Raw genomic sequence first — 23045 nt, forward strand, 5'->3', positions numbered from 1 at the left:
TTCTATTTACTATAGTATCCAATGACACTGGCCTTGCCACTCTTCCTCAAACAAGATACTCCATCTCTTGACTCCATGAATTTTTACTGACTCTTGCCCATACTTGGAATTGTCTCCCTTATATCCACCTCCTGACTTCCCTGGATTCCTTCAAATGTCAGCTAAAATCTCACCTTCTACAAGAAGTCTTTCCTATCTCCCTTAATGATGGTGTCTTTCCTCTGCTAATAATCTCTATTTTATACTCTCTGTATCTTGTTTGTACATAGTTGTTTGTATCTTGTCTTCCTCATTCAGTTGTGAACTCCTTGGACACAGGAACTGATATTACCTTTCTTTATATTCTTAGCACTTAACATAAGGCCTGGAATATATTAGGTGTTTAATAAATAGTTGTCAACTTGACTAGTCAAGAAGAAAATATATTATTTTAATTTTTAGATATGCTTTATGACTTAGGCTAATATGAGGAGTGGTGTCAGATCCTTGGACAATTCAAATGAGGCAGCCTGGTGCTCATGACCTAGGTTCAAGTCCCAGGGATGCCACTTACTATTTGAGAGACTTTGGACAAGTTACTAACTTCTCTGAGTCTCAGTTTCCTCATTTATAAATTGAAGGAGTTGGAATACATGAGTTCATAAGTTCTCTCCAACCCTAAATCTATGATTCTAAGATACTATTTTTTCATAAAACTTGGACTATTTTACATTTTCCAGTGGTAATGTGATGTTATTTTCCATTTAAAATGGTTTGCTATATTGTGGTGTAATATTCAATATAATATTGAATGCAGAATCAGGATGCCTGGTTTCATATCTGCTACTCAGTACCTATATAACTTTGGACAAACTAGTTCTCTTCCTTGGGCTACAGTTTACTTATCTGTAAAATAAGTGGATTGGATTAGAGGATTTCTAAGGGCCCTTGGCCCTCCCACTTCAAAATACAACTGTCCTATGTAATTTAACTATGCAATACTTTTACATACATATCTGGAAAATGCTTGAAAAGTTCTAGAAATACCCTAGGATTGTTTTGGCATGGACTTATGGGGTGTTGGTGAAAACAGATCTTTTATGTTATAACATAGCCATATAAAAATTCACAAAAGACTTTAAAGTAACTTTAAATACTCATATAGCTAATGGAGGTATGATTAAAGTAAACTTTTCAAAGGTGAACTTCATTATTTCTCTTTGTTTTGAATTGGGGGGAGGATTTGGAAAGAAGGAGTTAGCAATGTGGATTTTTTTAAAGGACCATTGTAGTATTTTTAAATGCACAGAAGACAGAAGGAAGTTTAATAGGAAACACAGGTAAGTAAGACAGTTTTGAATCTAATGTTTAGAATTTATTACATACTTTAAAAAATACATGGTATAAAATGGTGGTTTGTTGCTTCATACATAATCTTCTTTTTGTGTTGTACTGTGTTTATGGAAACACTCTTTGAACTGAGTAAAGAAGGGTAAAGAATAGCTAGTCAAGTCAGGTTGGAGAGAACAGAAAGGGAAGGGAAGCTGAAATTCATTGTCTGGAAGGGATTGATGTACTGTCTAGAAGCTAAGGATGAAGACTGAAAAACTTCCAGTTGATGTTAACTGTTCAAGTCATCTGACCTTCATATAGGAATATGACAGCTTATTGGCTGTTGAACATGAATGCTGAACTACTTTTCTGTAAATCTGTGCAGGGGCAGTGACTCATTCTTCGTCCATACAGCAAATAGTTGAGTAATTTTTATGCTCAAAGTATAGTTCACTGACCTCTAGGAGCTTACTGTATTGTTAGGGAGATGAGAAAATATACACAATAGCTACAATACAATATAATGTAATAAACATTTATTAAGTGCCTATATGTGCCAGGAGCTGTGCTAAATGTTGGGGGATACAAATTAGAAAAAGGAAGATAGTCCTTAAAGAGCTTACTATCTAATAGGGAAAGATAGAACAAAAAAGAAGCTCAAATAAGATGTGGGAGGTGGGAAGAGGGATGAGAGGGCAGAGAGTACCCAGCATGGGGCGGGGGCGGGGAGGGGGGGGCATGATGATGGTAGATTCAAAACCCAGCAGAGTAGCTGGAGAGAAATGAAGAGTTGACTGAACTGAGCTTCTGGGCCCTCTTTAAAGAGAAGCTTTGGGATGAACTTTTTTGCTTCATTCTCCAGTCCTTCAGTCAGAGAGACAGAGGTAACTGAGGGCTCCGACAAGGTGTTAGTGCTAAACCTGAAGCAGTCTCTGTGATGATGAGTTTCTTGGCGATAAGCTTATCCTGGTTCATGGGTTAGGAGGCAGGAGAGGTGCAGAAATAGGGAGGAGGTATGATGATGATGTAGTAGAAACCAAGTAGAACTCCTAGAGGTAAATGAGCTGTAATATGACAATGTAGAATATGCATATGACAATGCTATGTGAATGGTACAAACAATAAATACTTTGCACATAGTATGTACTTAATATGTTGAACTAAGTTATTATTGGAGTAATCAGGAAAGACTTTATGGAGGCAAGATTATTTTTTTTGGTGAGGCAATTGGGGTTAAGTGACTTGTCCAGAGTCACACAGCTAGTGAGTGTTATGTATCTGAGGCTGGATTTGAACTCAGGTCCTCCTGACTCCAGGGCTGGTGCTCTATCCACTGTGCCACCTAGCTGCCCCAGGAGGCAAGATTTTTAGGTGTCTTCCTATGTGAGTGGTATTTTTATAGGGTGAGATCTGGGGAGTAGGAAAGACATTCTAGGAGCAAAAAGTATCAAACATAAGCTTTGAGGCAGGAAAGTAGAAGGTTTATATTCGGAGGAAGGCAATATGACCCATTTGACTGATTAAGTGTACCTGTAAGAGAGCTTTCCAGGGTTAAAAGTTCAGTCCAAGGTTGTGATCAATAATGAAAGAGAAATGGGGGGGGAAGGGGGGAGGGGGGAGGTTGTCTAAAGAGACTAATACATATGCCAAGGAACTCACTAAACAAGTAAGATTTTTTTTTTAAAGCTATGTACAGAAGATGGAAACAAGGACAAAAACAGAATGATTAAAAAATTCTAACATGACTCTAAAAGAACTTCTAGGAGTGTTAAAGCTCCAAACAAGCTGAAGGTTGGTGATGAACATTCAGATTAACACAAAGAGTTGTTTGTAGTAGAGGAAGAGGGAGGACCCAGCAGAGCTGAGAGAGGACTGCTTCTTCAAGTGGATGGTTTGATGATGACTGACTGTGGAGAGAAAAGTATCACTGCTTCACAATGATTGTGTTTCTTTTTTCTGCAGAGGAGAGGGATCTTTGGGTGAGAAAGAACAGAAAAGAAATGGCTCCTTGGGATCTGATGCCCAAGGAGATAACAAGAGAGTCTTTATGTGCTCTTGAGGAACTCAAGTCATCTGACCAGATAAATCATGTGGGATCCTGCAGCCCCCTGGGTGTCTGAGTGGTCTTTTAAGGACTGTACTGCTCACCTCCTTGTGTGAGAAAGGGGCTAGAAAACACTTGAAAATTGTCTGCTTCACCTAACCCTGGTCTGCTTATTGCAGCAGGTGGGGATCCCACCCTGTGGTCAAAACAAAAAAGAAAATGCACAGAAACTTTTGCAAAGATGATTCCATTTACCATCAGTACATGGAATGTGCACACTTATAGACAGCACAAAATCCAGTAGAACTGAAAGACAAATAGGTCTTGTTGTGAGAGAACTCAGCAGGTATTACATTAAAATAGCAGCCCTGAGTGAAACAAAGCTGGCAAATAAAGGCCAGCTTACTGATATTGGAGCTGGATTCACGTTTTTTTAGAGTGGCCACAGTGAAAGGGAGCACTGTGGTTTTATAATCAAAACTAATCTAGACAATAGGCTTGTATGCCTACCAAAAGGAGTAAATGACGAACTCATGACAGTGTGATTGCCAGTTGCAGGAAAGTGCCATGCCAACATCATCAGTGCATGTGCTCCCATTATGATGAACCCTGATGAGGTCAAACAAAAATTTTTATGAAGACCTGGAAATTCTCATCATCAGTCTGCCAAAAGAAGACAAGCTTATGATTCTGGGTGACTTAAATGCAAGAGTAGGCATAGACTACCAGACATGGGAGAAAGTCATTGGGAGGAATGGAGTTGGAGATAGCAACAGCAGTGATCACTTACTATTGAAGACTTGTGCATCTCATGACCTCATTACTATCACAATCTTCAGTTTACTTAAACAGTAAAACTTCACAGATGCAGACAGACTATATCATTGTAAAGAGAAGAGATAGACAGGATGTGAGAATGACAAAGGCAATATGTGGTATAGAGTGCTGGACTGACCATGGACTTATCCTCTGCAAGTTAAATATTCACATTCAACAATGGCATCTTCAAAGAAAGACAAGTATCAAAAGAAAATTTCAACAGATTAGAGTGCTTCTCTGAATGGGAACAATCCTTGCTAACTTGGAGGGAAAACAGAGCCCACAGTTGGCAGCAGTGGAGCATAAAAGGAGTAGACAGCTTTCAGAGGTTTGGTGCGTAGTACTGCATTTACTCATCTGGGACAGAACACTCAAAAATATCAAGATTGGTTTGACAAAAGTGATGGGGAAATTCAGAAGCTGCTAAATGAAAAATGAGAACTCCAGTAAGATAGTTCATCAGTTTCTAAGAAGGTAGCATTTAACTCCATCAAAAATAAAGTGCAAGTGAAGATTGGAGAGATGCAGGATTTTTGGCTAAGTCAGAAGGCAGATAAAATTCAGTTTTATTCTAATAGTAATAATCCAAAGCACTTTTAGGGCACTCTAAAGGCTATTTATGGGCCAAAGACCTATGGTGCCTCTCAGTTACTCCGTGCTGATGGAGCCACATTAATTAGTGATAAGGACATGATCCTGGAAAGGTGGGCTGAATATTTCCATAGTGTTCTTAGCAGACCATCATCAATCAATGTTGAAGCCATTGACTGTATACCTCAGGTAGAAGTCAACCCTTCTTTAGCCAAATTTCCAACTGAAGAAAAGGTTTTAAATGCCATTAGGCTCCTCTCATGTGGCAAAGCACCTGGTACTGATTCTATTCCAGCTGAGATTTACAAGGCAGGGGGTCCACTGCTCATACAAAAACTGATTGAAATTTTCTGGGTTATATAGCAAGAGGAGACAATCACAATAGAATGTCTGTCTGTCATTACTTGCAAGATTCTTGCCTGAGTTTTCCTTAATAGAGTGATCCTTCACCTGGAAGATGTTTATCTATCTTAGAGCCGGTGTGGCTTCAGAAAGGGCTGAGGAGTGGTAATATGGTGTTTCCTGCCTCACAACTGCAGGAGAAATGCCAGGAGCAGAACAGAGGTCTCTACACAACATTCATTGATCAGCCTTTGATACTTTCAGTTGTGAGGGCTTGTGAAAAATTGTCAAAATTTGGTTGCCCAGAGAGGTTTATTAGTATTGTACATAAATTTGATGATAGCACGCTTCTCTGGGTTCTGGATAATGGATGATGCTCGAGTTTTGCACTTTCCTACTCCCCAATGGGGTAAAGCAAGACTGTGCGCTTGTTCCCAGACTTTTTAGCGTGATGTTTTCAGCAATGTTGTCAGATGCCTTCAACAAGGATGAAAACGTCATCGAGGTCAGCTACTGCACTGATGGTAAACTATTTAACTTGAAAAGGCTACAAGCCGAGACTAAAGTGGAGAGAGAGTTGGTGCGTGATTTTTTTGTGTGCAGATGATCGTGCACTCGATGCAGCCTGTCAAGCTGAGATGTAACGGAGTGTGGATTGATTCTCTGCTGCTTGTACTAGTTTTGGCCTAACAATTAATACCGAGAGAACACAAGTTCTCCACCAGCAGTACTGCACTATTAATACGTGGAACCCTTGGTTACAGCAAATGGAGAAATTTTGAATGCTGTGGATAAGTTTACCTATCTGGGCCTACCTATACTTTCCAGGGATGTCTACATAGGTAATGGGGTTGACACAGGCCTTACCAGAGGTAGGTCAGTGTTTGGGAGGCTCCAAAGGAAAGTGTGGGACAGAAGAGGTATTAGACTGACTACCAGACTGAAGGTCTACAGAGCCATTGTGCTGTATGCCTGTGAAACCTAGACAGTCGAGGAGTGCCATGCCAGGAAACTGAATTGCTTCCTTTTGAATTGTCTTAGGAAGATTCTGAAGATCACCTGGCAAGATAAGGCACTGGACACTGAGGTCCTTTCTTGAGCTAAACTGTCACTCATTCGAACTCTACTGCAGAGAGCACATCTCCAATGGGCTGGCCGTGTTGTTTGCATACCAAACATAGACTTGCCTAAAAGACTATTTTATGGAGAATCACACAAAGTAGGCACTCAGGTGGTGGTCAGAAGAAGTGATACAAGGACACTCTAGGGGGGCCAGCTAGGTGGCGAAGTGGATAGAGCTCCAGCTTTGGAGTCAGGAGGACCTGAGTTCAAATCTGGCCTCAGACACATGATACTCACTAGCTGTGTGACCCTGGGCAAGTCACTTAACCCCAATAGCCTCACCAAAAAACAAAACAAAACAAAAACAAACAAACAAACAAAAAAGGAGCAAGGACACTCTCAATGCCTCTCTGAAGAACTTTGGAATCAGTTATGTGACTTGGGAGATACTGACAAAGGACTGCCCATCATGGTGTGCTGCATGAATGAAGCAGAATTGCAGTATTTGAAGCACTGTCAGCTAAAGAGGAGTTCAATTTGTTCCACTTTTCCCCACGAAGCTGAACCAGAAGCAATGGGTAGAAGTTGCAAATGGTCTAGGATTTTCTAAATAAAAATTTCCTCACAGAGCTAGCTAATGGTAGAATGGGCTGTCTTGGTAGGTAGTGAGTTTCCTCTTATTGTGGCTCTTCAAGCAAAAGCTAGAAAATTTCCTTGAAGGGTGTGACGTAGAAGGGATTCTTGTTTGGACAGAACTTGAGTCAGGATGACCCATGTGGTCTTTCAAAATCTGATATTTTATGAATCTAAAAAATTATCCAAATGAATCTAATTTTTTTTCCTGTACTAAGATACTCTATTGGTCTAATCAGAGGACAAGGCCTAGTTTTAGTCTTTTAAATAAATTAGAATCATTAACCGTTTTAAAGAAATTAACCTAAAATTTGTTGATTTTGTCTCACAGATGAAAAGCTCCCAAAATGATAATAAAAATAAAAAGTGCAGTTTTAGAAAAAATAAAAGGTATGTATTAAAAATATAAAGATATTATAATGAATTTGAAAAATACATGCACAGAAACTACCTCTATTATATTTTTTCATTGTTTGCTGTTGTAGTGAAACTTGTTTATAATATTTTCTGAAGAGCAAATAAATGAAATAATGACAAACAGATTAATAACAGTCTTAGAAATGTAGAGGAAGTGTGTGCAACTCTCTGTTTATATACATATATTACAGCAGGACTTTAAAATATAAATGTCAAGTGTGGGAAAATGCAAATTAGATGGCTCAGAGCAGGTTGCATTTTACAAACTGGGAATGCAACCTTGAGACAGACCTTGGAGAATTAATGAGCTCCCCTGCTTCTGCCAAGGCAGCTCTATAGGTACCAAACTTAGAAGAGAGGGCTGAGGGCTTGGGTTGTGTCTGTGTGTTCAGGTGCTGGTCACATTCTACTTGTAGTAGCAGTCCTAGCTGGGGCTTATCTGCCAGATCCTGGTTTTTCAGGAGCAGCAGCAGCAGCAGCAGCAGCAGCAGCAGCAGCAGCAGCAGCAGCAAATTCTCTTATAGATTGTGCCTCAGGCTCACAGGAGCCATAAGAAAGTTTTAGGGAAACTTCTAGTATGTAGGTAGAGCAGAGCCACTCAAAGCTTGTTGAGGAAGCTTCCAGAAATCTTTGCAAGCTACAGACTGGCCTGAAGGAGAGCAGTAGGGTTAGAACTGAAACCCTTAGTCATAAGCCATTTCTTGTTTGTGCTGGTCCAAAAGGGAAAACATTGTCATTATCTACTCTACCAAGACACAGAGAGTTTTGCCCAGATAAGTACAAACAAATAAGAACAGGACCTTTTCATAAACAAGTTGTATTTCAAAATATTCCTAATAAAACAATTCAGAAAAGGTACCTTCAGGGGAAAATAGGAAGTTTTCATAATTCACAATTTTAATTAAATATACATGAATCTTAATTGCTTGATTATTGCTTAATGTGCTTGATTATTTGAAAGAAATATGTCAAATTCTTTTTACAGGAAAGGATTCTTCAAATATTCTTTTGAAATAGCCTGCTCAGATGATGCCTTATTAAAGGAAAACACAGGTATGTAAAAATTCGTAATGGCCTTAGTTCTGTTACTTAAATTTCATTTCACAAAATCAGTATCCATATCTTTGGAGGAAAAAAAAAAACTTTCCACAAACAGATTTTACACACCCATTCACTCCACCCCTGACTGCCTAGGCACAATGACAAAGATTACTAGGTCTTTTAGGTCCAGTCATTGAGAGAAGATTGTTATTTTGATCATTGGCTCTGGAAAAGATCCTGGGTTATAATCATATTTTTGCCTTCACTCTCTTTTTGATCTTGGAATTATGTATTGGTGCTTTTCTTTTGTTTTTAGGTTTGTTATCTAGTGAATTGTATTTTTCTTATATTGACATGTATAGGAATGGTTGGTTTGGGTTTGTTTGTTTTGTCTTAGAATAAAGAACCAGTTTGTAAGAACTTGACAATAGCATCCCAGGAAGGGAATGCCAGCCAGAGTTAAGTGTTGTGAGATTGTAGGATTTAGAACTGCAAGTGGTTTTAGAAGTCATCAAGTCTAAACCCTTGATTCAGAGATGAGGAAGCTGAGGCCCAGAGAGGTGGAGGTTAGACAGGGCACAGACCCAGACTGGGGACTCTAACCCAGGACCTTCAGAATAACTAACCTTGTGTTAACACAGCCATTTGTGCTAAACCAAAAGGGACAAAATTGGGCTAAAAGGAAAAGGCACCGGGAACAACAGCTGACCTTGGACCAGTTGAAGTTTATTTGAAGTGCTCTCCACCCGTTGTCTCATTTTGTCATCCTCTTAAGTCTGTGAGGAAGCACAAGTCTTATTTCCCATTGGATAAACAAAGAGAAGAGACTGGCCACACAGCCAGAAAGCATGAAAGCAAAGAAGAACATAACACAGTTGGCTGGATTAATTGGTAAAAGCTGGAGTGCTATGACATCAGTGCTGCTGGTTAAGAGCAAAATGTAGCATTGGAACCCTTCAGAAGCCATTCCTCTCCCCCACACTTGGGCAGTCTGAGTAGGCAAACAAGTGGGACTTAGGGCTTTTGTGGTGTGCCTTTCAGAGCTATGGAAGAGTTAAAAGTTGTAAGTTTTTTGGAACAGTTAATTTATGTACCTGTCCTCAATTTTCAATTCAGCTGTCATCTATTAAGTGCTTAGTATCTGCAAGGAACATTGTGAAGTGATGGGACACAAAGACAAAACTGAAATGGCCCTTGCTCTCAAGGAGCTTCTATTATATTTAGAGCTAAGGAGTAAAATGCCAGCATGTGTGTACTCAGAGAAGGAAATCTAAGTATAAATAAAGGAAATATAATTTGAGGGAGAGGGAAACATTAACATATGGGGAAAATCAGGAAAGGCCTGAAGAAAGTGGCCCTGAAAAAAGTGAGAATTCCAAGAGACAGAGATGGGGAGGTGGATAGGGGAAGGGGGAAGAGGAGGAAGAGAGTGAGGAGGAGAACTTTTTGGGTCAGTGCAAAACAAAAAACAGAGGAGACATCAGCTCAGGCCTGGGGAGCATCCAGGAGACCAGCTTGGATGGAAGGCAGAAGGAATGAAGGGAAGTGTTATGAAATAAGTCTGCTGAGGTAGGCTGGGTACAGATATGGAGGGACTTTAAATATCAAACAAAAAGGTTCACATTTTATTTTGGAGACAGTAGGGAGCTACTGAACTCAATCTGGAGAATGCCATCTTTAGACTTTTGCTTTAGAAAGATTATTTTGGCACTTCTGACATGGTTTGGGATGCTAGGAACCCCCAAAATGACAGGGTACAAGGTGGAGTTGCCTGAAATGAATTCACACACTCAAGTCTGCTTTCATTCAAGTAGCAAGGTTTATTGTAATACCAATAGTAGCAGGCAAAGTTCCTTTGGGGAACGTGCAACTTAATGGGGGTGAATCTAAAGCTTATAGAGTAAAAGGGGCAGGATCTATTTAAAGATGCTAATTAGGTAACGCAAGGGGTCTGGGTGTCTTTGGGAGCAGGTGTCAGTGATCTATGGATGGGAAAATTCAGGGAGTCAGCAGAGATAACTTTGTTGATACCAGACATTGAGGGAGAAAAGAACAGTTTTAGTTTTGTTGCCAGAGGCATGGACCTTGGGGAATCTGGCACCAGAAAGAGAGTCCTTGGGTCAGTATCCCTGTGTCTTATTCAGATAAAGGAATTATAGAGTCAGGCCTGCGTAGGTTTTGCAACAAGGGAAATTTTTTTTCACAGGGCAGGGACCTACTGAGAGATTAGGAGTCTTCCAGAGACATGATCTTAGGGCTGGGGTCCCAGCACAAGCACCCCTTTACTTTCATGGCTACTGTACTATGCTAGGGAAGCTTGACTCAGGGAGGCAGTCATGGGAGTATAGAGAAGAGGAGAGATGCTTGATGGGATCTATGTGATGAAAGTGAAGGATTGATGGTTACTGCAAAGTTGTGAACCTGAGTAAATGGAAGAATGGGAGAGCTCTTAAAAGAAATCTAGGAGATAGGAGGGACAGGTATAGAGGGAAAATAAGGAGTTTCATTTTGGACAGGCTGAGTTTGAGATATGCATGGGACACCCAGGTAAAGATATCCAGGAGGAAGTTGGTGATGCAGGAGCTACAGATAAGTCTGGTATGTAGATGATAGGAGCCATCTGTGTAGAGATGATAATTGAAGCCATGGAAGTCAGCGTGCCAGTCAACAAGCATTTATTAAGCATTTACTACTTGCCATTAGAATGTAAGTTCCTTAAGGGCAGGAACTATTTTACTTTCTGTTTGTATTTGTATTCTCAGTAAGTAGCATAGTGCCTGGCACATAATAAGTTTATTGATAAATAAATGTCTGTCGACTAGTTGGTGACCTCTTTTTAAGAAAGTTCTTTATGTCATCTTTATATTAACACAACCTATAGCCTCTTTGCATTGGGAGAAGATAGTGTCTTTAATCATTTAAAGAAAATTGAATTAAAAAAAATTCTATAGCTATGCATTGAAAAAGTTCAGAAGACTGATTTATGAGAGAAATAGTGAGTTATTTCTTCTCAAAAATGAAGAAAAAATACTGCTACCACCAACAAAGTATCCTGATTTATTTTACTTAGGTTGATTTCAAAAGGCCAGATATGGATTTTTCACTATGAGATCCTTTTTACCTTCACAGAGTAATAGAGCTACTATAATACTACCATTCTACACTTCACAATAAATTGAAACAAGTCAGTGAAACTACAGGATAATCAGTATTGATGGAAGATGATTGGGCACACAATCAACAAAGGCATTCATTCTTTTTCTATGCCCAGAGGCTATCATTGACCAATTTTACCAGCCCAATCTGTGGATCATTGGCAATAATAACATATATTCTTTGGGGATTATTTTGAGCTCTGTCAACTGAGGGAGTATTGCTGGAAGTCAGAGAAGAAATGGTCCCATTGCAATGGAAGCAGTATCTTGTCTCTGTTGATTTGGTGTTACCAGTATTGGTTCATCATTTAATTCATGATCTGATTTTTTTTTTATGACCAAAAGAAATAAAGGTGTTTTCACTGTTTATATCTAAAATAAATAATCCAAAATGCCATTTTTCAGTGCAGTTGAATTCACTATCATTACTAATTTGACTGTTGCTTTTCTAATCTTGGAAATGTAAAAATGCACATATCAGCATCTTTTTTTTCTTTCTTCAACATTTCAAGGACTTACAGTTTCATTCGTGTGGGAACTCCTCCCACACAGCTTGAAAACTCTATGATTAATCTGTGATCCCAAGAATTATTACTTTGGGGGCAGCTAGGTGGTGCAGTGGATAGAGCACCGGCCCTGAAGTCAGGAAGACCTGAGTTCAAACCCAGCCTCAGAACACACGCCTCTCACTTACTAGCTGTGTGACCCTGGGCAAGTCACTTAACCCCAATTGCCTAAAAAACAAAACAAAACAAAAAAAAAGAATTGTTACTTTGGACACACCTTGCAGCCAACCTAGTGATGAACTTCTCCCAATTTAACTGGGCTGGTCTTCCAATAGTAGACATACAGTTTACATATTATCAGAACACAGTTTTTTCAGCTGTAGTACTCATACTTGAAGCTTTGTAGGATCTTCCACAGTTTGTGATCTACTACTATAGCCTTTGAGAACAAACCAATCAATAAACATTCATTAAGGGCCTACTCTGTGCTAGGCACTGTGCTAAGCACTGGGATATAAGAAAGAGGCAAAAGATAGTCCCCTGCCCTCAAGGAGTCTATAGTCTAATGAGGGAGATAACATGCAAACTAATATATACGAAGCAAGCTATATATAACATAAATAGAAAATAATAACAGAAGGAAGGCACCAGAATTTAGAGGAGTTGGGAAAGGTTTCTAGTAAAATGTGGTATTTTTGTTGAGATTTATAGAAAGCCTAGGAAATCAGTAGGTGGAATTGAAGAGGGAGACTGTTCCAGGTGGGGGGAGCTAGCCAGAGAAAATGCCTGGAGCTAAGAGATGGAGTATCTTGTTTATGGAACAGCCAGGAGGCCAGTGTCACTGACCAGAAGAGTATATTCTTACGGGGAGTAAGGTATAAGAACACTGGAAAGGTATGTGTGTGGGGCGGGGAGGGCAGCTTATGAGGGGCTTTGAATTCCAAACAGCATTTTGTATTTGATTGTGGAAGCAATAGGGAGCTGCTGGAATTTATTGAGTAGGGAGTGACATGATTGGACCTGTGTTTTAGGAAAATCACTTTAATGGCTGAATGGAGGATGGATTGGAGCCAATGGTCCCTTCCATATCGCAGTGAAGTGTCATCAGCTGAATAGTCTTGTCTGCAGTGAAGGTCTTGTCTGCAGTAGCCCCCAGTCTACCTTATGGACACTGCATTAGGAGATCTTAGCATCAAGTCCTACAAACTAAGAACACAAAGTTTGAAGACAAGTCGATTTTATGTGTAAATGAGTGTTCAGACTTTCCCTTGAAGGCCAAAGAAAAGGTCTGATGCCTTACTGTGAATTACAGAAATTGTAGCCTTAGTCAGACATTATTTTCTTCTCACCCTGGAAGGGAATGAGACTATCACTAACTCTGAGGCAGGGGCAGAACTCTGCCCACCTTGGCTCCAAAAAATTTTAAGAAAACAAAAACTTGTAAAAAATATACATAGTTAGGTAAGAAAAGGATCTTAAGGTAGCTTGGGTCAGGGACCTTTACACTTTCAGTGACCACTGGTCTGATCTCAGGTGAAATCAGATTGCTTTCCCCCTGGTCTGAACTTTACAAGCTCCTAACCCTAGTTTGAGCCTAGGTTAAATAATTACAGACTTGCTCTAGTTGGAGTTCCAGTAGATTGATGCTTGCCCCATGCCCTGTCTGCTAGCTAGAAGGCTCTGCACATTCAGAGGAAGAGAACTGCAGGTTCAACCTGTTGTGAGTGTTTGTCTGGGTTTACTTAGCTCCTGGCCCTTCCTGGGCCTGTGGGAAGAATTGTTGACTCCACGGTACTTTTTTGAAAAGGGCCTGACCTATGATGGCACTCAAACAATCCAGTTGACTGACTCCAGAGTCAGAGCCACATAGCTGCTGCTTGCTTCTCTTCTTTCCCTTTACCCATACACAGACTCAAGCTTGGTCCTTACAGGTACTCCTATTCATAATACACAGTCTCAGGCCTCAGTCTCAGTTAGTGCTAGATCCATGACCTAGCTTTTGGGTCAGAGTGACACAGCTGCTAACCCATTACTGTTTCTCTTTCCTACACAGGCTCAGTCTGAGCTAGATCCCTGAGCCCACACTTTGTCCCGATACAGAGTTACAGGCCTCAGGTCAATCCCAATGTTGGAAGGCTCTGTGGGAAGACCTTCTTGGAAGGCCCACTCCACTGGAGATGTCTTCTTATGCTGAGCTTCCCTGAAAAAATGACTCACTGTTGTTTCTTCTTGAATTTCCCAATCACTACTTCTTGGTGCTGTCTCTCCATCTTTGATGGAATAATTGTAGAGCTTGGTTGTAGTCCTGCCTATTTCACCATCTTTGACTGTCTCCTCCAAGACTCTTCCTTTAAGTCATACGTCAAGCACTATCTTCTTTGTTAAGCATTCCCTTATTCCCCATGTAAAGGTTTTTTTTCCCTCTCTCCTTGGTCTATGGATCTCCTTTGTTCCCATGGTCTACTTTTCATTATATTTATCTATGTGCATATCCTGTTTTCCAAAGCAGAATCTGTTAATGTGAGATCAGAGACTATCTATCTACCTATATCTGTTAAGCTTATTGCTGTATCTATTGCTATATAATATACATCTGTACCTGAATAAGCTATCATAGCTTAAAACTGAACTAATACTTTTGGGATATTGTCTCTACATCAATAAGAGGCAGTATGGTGTTGTAGAAATAATGATGATGATGATAACTGACATTTCTATAATGCTTGCTACATGACAGATACTGTGCTAAGCACTTTACAATTATTATCTTATTTATTCCTTACAACAGACCTGTGATAAAGGTGCTAGTTTTATCCTCATTTTATAGTTGAAGAAATTGAGCCAGATAGAGGTTAAGTGACTTGCCCAGGGTCATATAGCTAGTAAATGTCTGAGACTGGATTTGGACTCAGTTCTTCTTGACTCCAGACCTGGCACCCTGTGTACTGTGATGCCTCCTAGCTGCCTACAAGTGCTGGACTTAATCACAAAGACTTGGGTTCAATTACTATCTGGTTAATAGATGTATATAAGTTTATAAATTACCATGCCTCATTTAACTTATCTGTGAAAAGGGCACAGTAATACCTGACACTCAGATAAAGTACTGTATATAAGATGCTTTGCAAGCCTTAAAGTATATCCAAATGCCATCTGTTATTATTATTGCTATTATGTATATATATATATGTATGTATATATGCATGTATATATACAAATGCATACATTTTTACAGTATATATAAGGAGTTGGCAAAAAGGAGAAATCAACTGACAGTTGTCTTCTAATTAAACTATTAGTAAAGACTTTTTGCTGGGAGCATCTAAATCCCAGGGATTCAGGAGTACTAGTAATGCCTTATGAGCAATTTATAGATTTTGATCCTAGAATAGGTAAAGAATTCCCAGATTTTTTAGCTTACCTATTCATTTACAGTTTAGAAGCTTTTATCCAGATTTCATCCTTTTATTCACACATTATTGATAAGAAATCTGAGGTACCAGGAATTAGGTGATTTGTTCAGGATTATATAGAAAACAAGTGTAAGAGCCAAGATTCTCCCATACACATCCAGAATTCCCCTAGGTATCACTAAGTTCCCTAGTTTTTCCACTTTTCTTTTCCCCATGTGTCTCTTGTAATAGGTTTTTTCCCCCTTGTGTAGTTATTCCAGAGGCACTTTATAATCATTTATGGTGCTTGTCTCCATAGGATGAGACTATCATGTACTTTGATGAGGAATCATAGATAGCTCACTCATAAGGACCATTTATTTTATACCCTCTAGATACTATATGTGTAAAAGTAACAAGAAGTGTTTCTTTTTTATCTTTTATCTTTACTTTGGTTGATTTGAAAAATGAAATACATTGAATTAACTCAGAGGTAACACTTTAACTCCACTACTGGTGTTTTCTCAGTTGTTTCTGAGACAGAGGACATATTAAAAGATCTGGAGCAAATGCTACAGGAAGCAGGAGAGCCCATGAAGACCTCTGGAGAGTCAGATGCACATGGAGATGAAATGCACGCAGAAGGAAAGGTATTTGTGACCCTTTGTATCATTGCTCCTTGCGGAACAGTCACTTTAAACATTCTTCACAAGAGCAGAATTGTTCTTGCTGAGAGCTTCTAGGTTGAACATCATTTCATACATAATAAAAATTTATCTTCAGTGTGGAGATCCAAAGGTTCCTGTGACCTTTAGTTGAATAATCAAATGATCATAGGATTCAGAGGTAAAAGAGGCCTTGAAGCTCATATAGATCACCCATTTCGTTTTATTTTTTTTAAAAAAAGTTTATATTGACATATTTTCTTTTTAAAGGACTTTTATCTTTTTTAATATCTGGGTTCCCTTCCCCTACCTATGGAGGCTGAAGGCATCCCTTCAGTGAATGAGAAAGGAAAAAAAAAATCAGTTCAGAAAGAAAAAAAAGACTAAAACATCTACAGAGACTGGGTGTTCCATATGAATAGTCACCCACCTCTCCATAAAGTGGTGGGAGTTGCATTTTTTTATCTCTACCCTGGGGCCATGCTTTAACTCTCCCATTCTAGAGATGAGGAAACAGCCTCAGAGAGGTTAAGGCACTTGCCCAAGGTCACAGGGCTAGTGCCTCAGAAGCAGCAGGGTTGATGGAGCCTGGCACAAGTGGAGAGTAGCTTAGGGATTTAAAAGATGTTTGGTCAGAAAAAAAGGAATGAATTATGGCATAGAAGTTCTTCTACTCCTTTGAACAATTAGGAACTTATCTGAATATTTGTAAGGGAAGTTTATACAGATATAAATTGGTAAGTTTTATTTTTGTCTCTCTTCTTACTCTTCCCCTTGTTCTCTTTTTTATCAACTGCATGTGTATAGAGCTACTTGGGTGACTAGATGAGGGGGATTCTGTAGATACAGTTTTCCTGGGCTTTATTGAAGCATTTGTCAAAGTCTCTTGTACTGTTCTTATGGACAAGATGGAATGATTTGGGCTAGATGGTACTGTAATGTATTTAGGTAGATATGGAACTAGAACTGGTCAAATTGTTGGACCCAAAGAGTGATCATTTTTTGTCAACTTGTAAGGAAGGAGATCTTTAGTGAGCGGCCATACAGGAAATTTCTTCATTGAGAGTTCCCTCTAGGAATGTTATCACAGATCAACTCCTTCCTCCCTCCTCAAAAAGAAAAATTGATAATTTGGATAGAGGAATGGATGGCATTCTTATCCCATTTGTAGATGATGCCAGTGTAGAAGGGATAGCTAACACATGGAATGACAAAGCAAAGGACCAAAAAGATCTTGAATGGCTAGATTAGGACACTGAATCTAAAATGGGAAACTTTATAGGGAGAAATATAAAGGTTATACACAGGTTTAAAAAATCACCATATATACAAGATGAAGGATACATGGCTAGATAATTTTGTCTTAAAAGAATCTAGGCATTTTCATAGACAACAAGCTCACTATCAGTGAGTTAGTATGGCAGTCAAAAAAATAATGCAATCATCAACTGCTTTAAGAAAGGCACAGAGCCTGGGCCTAGGAATGCAATAGCTCCCCATCCTCTGTCAAGATCAGGCCATATTAGCAATATTCTCTTTAGTTCTGGATACCCTGTTTAAGGATTAACTCAAATGGAGAGTGTCCAGAGGAGGGCAGCTTCAGTGGGGGGAAGGTTATGCCATATGAAGAGTGGTTGAAAGAAATGATGATGTTGCATCTGAAGAAGGGGAGCATATGTTGGCTGTCTTCACGTATTTGAATGAAATTCTGTCATGTGGGAGAGGAATGAAAAGTGTTCTACTTGGGCCTACTGGGTCAAATGAGGAGTCTTTGAACCTACAGTCCATGGATCTCCCTCCTCTCCCCAGACCACTCAGGGGTCAATGGATAGTTATCAGGAAGGGGGTCATGACTGTGGATGGGAAAATAATTATCTTTATTTTCACTAATCTCTAACTCTAAGGATTTCTTTCAGTTACGGATTAAGAAGAAATAAAGAACTATTCTGAGGAGTTCATAGGCTTCACCAGACTACCCAAGAGGTCCATGACACAAAAATGATTAAGAACCTCTGATACGAGGAAAATCTCCTAACAGCTAACTAAAAATAAAGTGGGCTGCCTTGGGAGGTTGTAGATTTCCTCCTTAGTAAAGATTTTCAAGCAAAGGCCAAATGACTTCTTGTTGGGTATGTTATAGAGAGGAGTGGGCTACATGGCCAATAGGGTCTCTTCCAACTCTGAGATTCTTCGAATTCTTCTAAAAATAGTCTGTTCATAGAAACTGACTCATTTGTAAATGGATCATCAGTTTAGGAATTGTGAGGTAGTCAAAAGAACACTGGATTTGGGGTCAGAGGACCTGGATTCAAATCCTGCGATGCATAATCTTGGTGTGAGGTAACCTCTTTGGGTCTCCATTTCCTTGTCTGTAAAATGAAGTTATAAGTGGGACTGGGAGAAGAGAGGAGTGAGCCTGGCTGCCCTGGGCCCTTCCTCAAAATGGAAGATCTCAGAGGGACTCATCTCTCAGGGGAGAGGGCGGCAAGGCTGGAGGCATTTTTCAGAGTGAGAAGGCTGCCTACAAGTAAAGCATAGCATATTTAGTGGTTTTAAGAAATTAATGCAGCTTTTAAAGGCAAGTTTAACATGACCAAAAACTAGGTTAGGCAAAGGGACAATTGGGTTTTTATCCAGAAAAGACCAAAATTATCATTTTCAAGTTCTAAGCATGCTTAGCCTTTGAGAATGTCGTGTTTGGGATATTTTGGGTTCTAAAGTTTAGTCATTGTTGAAACAGGCCTGACTCAGGCAAGCACCCTGTTAGTTCAGGTTTGATGTGGGATGAAATGAAGCACTAATAGGTCATTGAGCAGTTAAAAAAGGAAGTTTACTTAGCTGTTGCATAAGGATACAGTATTATTTGTTTCCAGTAAGTGGGGTTTTCCTGTCTTTCATATGGGATCATGTCTGGTCCACAGGGCAGGATGTGGTGATTCACCCAGTCTTGAAGTATTCACCAAGTCTGAGGGGCGCAAACTACATATTTACATAGGTGAACCCTAGGTGACCAGGAAGCCAAGTCAACATGGCAGGATACTACCAGAAAACTGTATCAAGGGAAATATGGAACCACTCAAGTTCTAGGAATAACACTAGCCTAATCTGTGTTGGAATGGAAGAAAAAGGTGGAGGGAACCCTGTAGATAAATTTGGTCCTAACACCTTAATTCATTTCTTCTTTGAGGTTCGAGGTTTGAATGTTTAAGACCACAGATCACTCTCAATGATTTTTCCCTACTGGAGGGAAACAATAGCATGTATGATTTTAGCACACCCCACAAAGCACACACACACACACACACACACACACACACACACACACACACACACACACACACACACACACACATACCCCCAACAAGTAATCAAAGCTCCATTATCTTTGGCCTGGGAATATATTGTTTTATCTCTAAAATGCAGATTAGAATTCCTTATTTTGTTGTTCTTGGGCATTTCTTAAGCAGCAAGACAGGACTAGTGAAATGATCTAGCATTAACAAACAAAGACCTAACCTGGCTGACCCCAAGTGGACAGTCCATGTATAGGTATTTGAAAATGGATCCTGTAATTATTTACACTAAAAGAGGTGGTTTGGTGAAGTGAGAAGAGCAGCAGACTAGAGCTCAGAGGTTCCAATTAAACTTTACTATTTAGTAGCTGTGTGATCTTAGGTCACTCAACTTATCCAAATTTTCATTTCTTCATCTGCACACATGGGGATAACAATATCTGCCTTACCTTACAGAGTTGTTGCAAGGATTAAATGAGATACTATATGAGCAAATGCATCAAAAATCTGAAATGTATTGTTGCTGATATGTTAGTGAGAATGTAATGCCTACTCTCTCATTCATATAAAAATCTCTGTGAGAGACCTGTATATATGAATCAAGGATATCCTCAATAAGTATTTTTGCAGGAAACAAGTTGGCTTTCACAAACAATTTTCAGTAACGGATTGCATCTTTACTGCTTCATAGTTAACTGAAAGATGTGGAGAATAAAGGATCTCATTATGCTTATTGTTTGTTGATTGTAAAAAAGTATTTGCTTTGGAAGAACAAAACCATGTCTTACAGACTCTTTTGCAAAAGGTACTGCCATACATCAAAACCATTCAAGATTCCTTGGAAATTGTAACACCAGAAAAAACCTTGTTAATGACCCTCTGATAGTAAATATCCAGAGTCCAATTGGAAGATTGATTCACAATGGACAGTGATAGTCTCTAAATGTTCCTGTTTGTGGGTTTCATCAAGCCCTAGAACTTTGCAGAGCTTCCTGGAAGAGCTCTGCAATTACTTATATGAGGAAGGCCAAGTGGACGAACAATGTTAATTGCTCAAATTTCTATATGCATTTGCATAGATTTGCTATAGAGTTAGTCCCTCAGTGCAGATGTCTGGGATAGCTGTATAAATAGACAGCAAGTTGGACGCAGAGTTGAACATGATGAGTAAGAGGGTGACTAGACAGCCTTTGGAAAATGACAAAGCTCTTCACTGATCCAAGCTTCCCCGAGAGCAAAGGCCCATCTTTTTAATTATGACGTTCTGCCAATATTATGTTTTGGCAATGAGGCATGGAGCAACACTCTGTCTGGAGAGTTATAAATGCTTATTACGCAGAGGTCAATAGGGAAATGATGATGCATCAAGTGGGCTGTAACACATAACCAATGAGAAACTCAGAAGAACACAAGTAAAACATCTGATCAAGGAATTGTAGGACAAGAAGGAAAGACAGGTTGGTCATGTAGAAAGTATGAGGGGTGACAGATGAATGAGCAGTGTACTCCACTGGTAGCCACACGTGGTTAGGAGGAAGCAAGAAAGACCCCTAGCCCTGGGTGGACTTTGATGGTGATAACTTGAGAAAATGTGCACAAGAATTGTACAGGATGGAATCTGTGACTAGGTTTGAATCATTTTTGTTGGCAAGAACTATGAAAACAATGAGATCACAGATCCGTGAGATGATTTTAATATTAGTAAAACATGAATTTTTGATACACAAAAGTACTGATCTAAATTGCAAGTAGTTTTTTATTCTTTTTCTGAGTTAGCCTCTAAAGGATCCTGAAAGATACCCCATCACAAACATTAAGTGCTTACTATGTTCTAGCATTGTGTTAGGCTCTGTGAAATGAAACAATTCTTTCCCTTGACAAGATTACCTTCTTTGGGGGGAAAACAACCGGTACATGTATAAGGATATACAAAGTAAGTCCAAGGTACTATGAAGGTAAGACATTAGCACTCCCAATGATGGCGGGCTAAGCCTTGAGCATCTCTTCAGAGGTGTGAGTGGGGAGGGAGTGCATCCTAGGCATGGGGCACAGCCAGTACAAAGGCCAGGGGTGGGAGGTGGAGCGTTCTATGTGGGGAACAGCAACAAGGATAGCCTGAAGACTGTGTAAAGGGAAGTGATATAGAACAAGTTTGGAAAGATAGTTAGGGACCAGTTTGTGAAGGGCTTTAAATGCCAAACAGAGGAGTTTGCATTTGTTGTTATGAGTAATAGGGAACCACTTGGGTGTATTGAATATAAGAGTAACACACACAATAAGACATGTTCTTTGGGAAAATCGCTTTGGCAGCTGTGTCAATCAGGACTAGAGAAGGGAGAATTGAAGCTAATGAAGAGAGAGAGGGAGGGTGAGAGTGCAGAGGAAGAGATAGAGACAAAGAAACAGACAGTGACAGACTGAGAGGAGGGAGAAGAAGAAAGAGAGAAAGGTGAGAGGAGAGAGGGACGGTGAGAGGAGAGAGGGACAGAGAAAATGGAAAATAGTCCCCAGGACAATACCTCGGCATTTGATGTTAACATCTCACAAATGTTTTTCCCTTAATACTTCTCCAGGCCACATCAAGATCATTGTCAGTCTTTAGCCCCAGCCACTAAAAGAGGCTGTATAGTGACAAGAGGTTTTGTCTATATTAGTGATGGCTTTAAAATTATTCACACTAATCTAAAAGAGAAATCTTCAAGGTCATTCATGACATGGTTTACAAAGATAAAACCAAGGTGAAAAATTCCCATGATAAAAAAATCTTGCATTTCTACTATCCCCTATTAAAATATTAGAGTTAGGAGAAAGGCAGCTTTCACATTATTGGCCTTTGCTGTTAACATCTAAGAAGCTTTAGCATGTGTCTCTGGGGCTGTGTGGAAGAGTTGGGGTGAGTCTGTGATATGACTTCAAGTGTGACCCCTGTTGACCAAGGGCTTGGTTTTTGAGGCTTGCACACTTCTTCATCCCCCAAAACACCAGCAATAGCAACAGTTCATATTGACATAACTCTTCATTTTGCTTCATAAACTATAAAGCTCATTATATAGATATCATTGCTGTTATTTCTCACCACCCCCCTGTGCTGGGTTTTTATCCCCATGTACCAACATTGACACTACGACTCTGAAAGTTTACATGGTTTCCTCAGTCAAAGCTGTATCTTCCCAGTTCACACCCAGGGTTTTTTCCCACAGTCCACAATGTTGCATTGGATTTTTTTTTTTCACATAGTTGCCAGTGCATAGTTTAGGTCTAGGGACGTTTTGTGTGGGGCTTGTAAACTGTGTGTGCTGTTATTCTCTTCAGGTATCTCTGTGCAACACAGAAATTTCAGAAGAAATCCTTTGTGAAAACCAGTATGAAGAAGATTGTCTTATAATTGATGGAGTGCCCTTCAGAACTGGAGAATGTATTGAGAGTATAACTGACAAGTTTAAAGAAATAGATGCTTTGATGTCTGAGTTTTAGCATGTAAATGACTAAAATGATCTATTCATGTGACTATTCATTTTCATATGACAAAAGTATTTAAAATATAAGATCCAAGAGGCAAAAGCAATGCAGAAATGGTACATTTATTTATTTAAGATTTATTACTTAACTATGGCAATGAAATGATGTCTATGTGAATACTTAAGACGAAAGTAAATAAAAAATTTAACATTTACCTCTTTGTTTTGATCTGTCCTCATATATTTAAATATTTACCATAAAACTACTTAAAATAATAAATATTACAATTACAAATGAGAATAATGAACATTCATA

The 23045-nt window shown here is 39.4% G+C and overlaps 1 protein-coding gene across 1 annotated transcript in view; it reads left to right on the forward strand.

Moving 5' to 3' along the window:
• Positions 1-22835, forward strand: part of ZCWPW2 (zinc finger CW-type and PWWP domain containing 2) — a 147711-nt gene extending 124876 nt beyond the window's left edge. Inside the window, exons 8-12 of the mRNA XM_027871942.1 lie at positions 5546-5631; positions 5711-5747; positions 8205-8272; positions 15842-15963; positions 22584-22835. Coding sequence (XP_027727743.1) covers positions 5546-5631; positions 5711-5747; positions 8205-8272; positions 15842-15963; positions 22584-22745 — 475 coding nt within the window. The 3' untranslated portion in view covers positions 22746-22835. The remainder of the gene's footprint in view (positions 1-5545; positions 5632-5710; positions 5748-8204; positions 8273-15841; positions 15964-22583) is intronic.
• The last annotated feature ends 210 nt before the right edge of the window (positions 22836-23045 follow it).

The sequence above is a fragment of the Vombatus ursinus genome, unplaced genomic scaffold (assembly GCF_900497805.2).
Source record: "Vombatus ursinus unplaced genomic scaffold, bare-nosed wombat genome assembly UNPS02014799.1, whole genome shotgun sequence".
In the NCBI taxonomy this organism is placed as follows: domain Eukaryota; kingdom Metazoa; phylum Chordata; class Mammalia; order Diprotodontia; family Vombatidae; genus Vombatus; species Vombatus ursinus.